This window comes from Scylla paramamosain, chromosome 49 (genome assembly GCF_035594125.1).
Source record: "Scylla paramamosain isolate STU-SP2022 chromosome 49, ASM3559412v1, whole genome shotgun sequence".
In the NCBI taxonomy this organism is placed as follows: Eukaryota; Metazoa; Arthropoda; class Malacostraca; order Decapoda; family Portunidae; genus Scylla; species Scylla paramamosain.
The window spans coordinates 282501-285000 of record NC_087199.1 but is presented as its reverse complement, the minus strand read 5'-3'; the positions used below and the strand labels follow the sequence as shown (position 1 = coordinate 285000).

The 2500-nt window shown below is 56.6% G+C and overlaps 1 protein-coding gene across 3 annotated transcripts in view; it reads right to left on the bottom strand.

Moving 5' to 3' along the window:
- The window catches only part of LOC135095524 (RAB11-binding protein RELCH homolog), an 8066-nt gene that overhangs the window by 1911 nt on the left and 3655 nt on the right, over positions 1-2500 (bottom strand). Inside the window, exons 6-10 of one of the 3 annotated variants that reach the window (XM_063996399.1) lie at positions 1951-2500; positions 1549-1687; positions 1145-1317; positions 295-404; positions 1-61 (exon numbers count right to left, since the gene is read on the bottom strand). The exon at positions 1-61 is cut by the window's left edge and continues 12 nt beyond it; the exon at positions 1951-2500 is cut by the window's right edge and continues 982 nt beyond it. In XM_063996399.1, coding sequence (XP_063852469.1) covers positions 1-61; positions 295-404; positions 1145-1317; positions 1549-1687; positions 1951-2199 — 732 coding nt within the window. In that variant the 5' untranslated portion in view covers positions 2200-2500. Of the gene's footprint in view, positions 62-294; positions 405-1144; positions 1318-1548; positions 1688-1950 lie in introns of those variants that run through there. The other 2 variants (XM_063996398.1, XM_063996397.1) reach the window with 2 other exon arrangements.

The window sequence follows — 2500 nt, the reverse complement described above, 5'->3', positions numbered from 1 at the left end:
ATGTTTGTTTGTTTGTTTGTTTGTTTCTCTCTCTCTCTCCATCTCCTTTGGGTTGTCTTGCCTGTGAGAAAATTTGCTTTAATTCTCTCTCTCTCTCTCTCTCTCTCTCTCTCTCTCTCTCTCTCTCTCTCATACACACATACATCCTCCTCCTCCTCCTCTTCCTTCTAGTTCCTCTTCTCACCACCTCCTTCTCCTCCTCCTCTAATTCTACCAAGCATCCTCTCTCTCTCACACACCCCTCTCCCCTTCTCCCTCCCTCTCCCTGTCCCTCTCCCTCTCTCCCCCACCCACCTCTCGGGCACAGCAGCGGCAGCAGATTCCGTCCTTAGCGAATATTCCCTTATAAGATCTGTGATTGTCTCCATGTGGTTAAATGAACTTCCACCAAGCCACTTCTGCAGCTGTGGAAGATAGAGCGAGAATTAGAGCGAGTAGGCTTCTTTGGGGCTTCTGGGGAGCTTCTGTGGGGTTCTGGGGAGTTCTGTGGGCTTCTGGGGAGTTCTGTGGGGTTTCTGTGGGGTTCTGGGGAGTTCTGGGGAGTTCTGTGGGGTTCTGGGGAGTTCTGGGGGGTTCTGGGGAGTTCTGGGGGGTTCTGGGGAGTTCTGTGGGGGTTCTGGGGAGTTCTGTGGGGGTTCTAGGGAGTTCTGTGGGCTTCTCTGGGGCTTCTGTGGGGTTCTGGGGAGTTCTGTGGGGTTCTGGGGAGTTCTGTGGGGTTCTGGGGGCTTCTGTGGGCTTCTGTGGGGCTTCTGTGGGGTTCTGGGGGTCTTAGAGCGAGTTGGGGAGGGTGGAAGGCTCTTAGATATTGAGAGAGGAAGCCTTAGGGAGTGTGTGATTAAAGATATTTCTACAGCTGTTTGGGATAGAGCGAGAATTAGAGCGAGTGGGCTTCTAAGGGGGCTTCTGTGGGGTGTTAGAGCGAGTTGGGGGGCTGGAGGGCTTAGGAATCGAGAGAGAGACAGAGAGAGAGAGAGATTAAAGCGAGTGAGAAAGAGAACTACACACACACACACACATACACACACACTGACAAAACATTTAAAAAAACATCAAAAAAACACAAATTTTCAGCCATTAAAACAACACACACACACACACACACACACACACACACACACACACACACACACACACACACACACACCTGCATAAGAGGGGGCAGGACCAGGTGTGCAATGACATGATCGGGCAGCAGACAGCAGGTGAGGGCCGAATAAGCTTCTAGCAGGGCTGCCCCCACCTCCTCCCCCACCCCAGGGCCCCCGCTGCTCCCTGGCCCCCCACCCGTGGCTATGTGGCACATACGGGGCAGGAGAACTGTTGAGAGAGAGAGAGAGAGAGAGAGAGAGAGAGAGAGAGAGAGAGAGAGAGAGAGAGAGAGAGAGAGAGAGAGAGAGAGAGAGAGAATTATTATTTTTTTCGTTTTTTTGTTTATATTTTTCTTTCTCCTCCTCCTCCTTGTCTTCCTCTACCTCCTCCGTCTTCCAATCATCTCTTGTATCACCTCTTAGCCTCCACACACACACACACACACACACACACACGTACACTGGTGGATGAGGCGTGGGTGAGCAGTGTGCGCCAGGTGAGTGCAGGTGTGTGCCAGGGCCAGCTGGAACTCCTTCTGGTCACACACGCTGCTGTCGTCTGCTAGAGTCTCCAGCTGCAGCCACACCTTGTCCACCACCTGCAGGGGAGAGGAGTAGTAGTAGTAGTAGTAGTAGTAGTAGTGGTAGTGGTAGTAGTAGTAGTAGTAGTAGTAGTAGTAGTAGTAGTAGTAGTAGTAGTAGTAGCAGACAGACAGACAGACAGACAGACAGACAGACAGACAGACAGACAGACAGACAGACAGACAGATTGACAGGCACGCATACATACATACATACATACATACATACATACATACATACATACATACATAAAGACAGACAGAAAGACAGCGACACGTACCTCCGGGGCGGTGGTTGCGGTGAGGGTGGTGGCGAGGGGGGTGAGGGTGGCGGCCTTCACCCTGACGTCCTGGTCTGAGGCGAGGGTGACGAGTGCCGGCACCAGCCTGGCGCCCAGCGCGGCGTCCGGCACGCCTCCCACGGCGGCGCCCCACAGTGTGGCGGCGGCGGCACGCACTGCGGGGGCGCGGTGCACCACAGCGCCCCACAGCGCCCCCAGCACGGCCTCTGTGTGGCGCGGCACGGCCATCAGTGTGGCCACACACAGCAGCGGCGCGTGCAGCGGCGCCCCGCACAGCCCCAGGATGCTGATCTGTCGCGCCAGGAAGCCCTCCACCTCCCCCGGCGCCCCAGCCCCGCCGCGCCCCAGCACGGCCGCCACGTACACCACCGACACGGGCCCCGTCAGGCCCCGTGTGGCCGCCCCGCACCGCCTCGGGGTCCGCCCCGTCCAGGTGTGCCAGGAAGAGCGGGATGAGGGTGTTGGCGGTGAGCGCGGGGCCCAGGCAGGCCGGCAGCTGAGAGAACACCCACAGGAAGGCGTCCAGCGC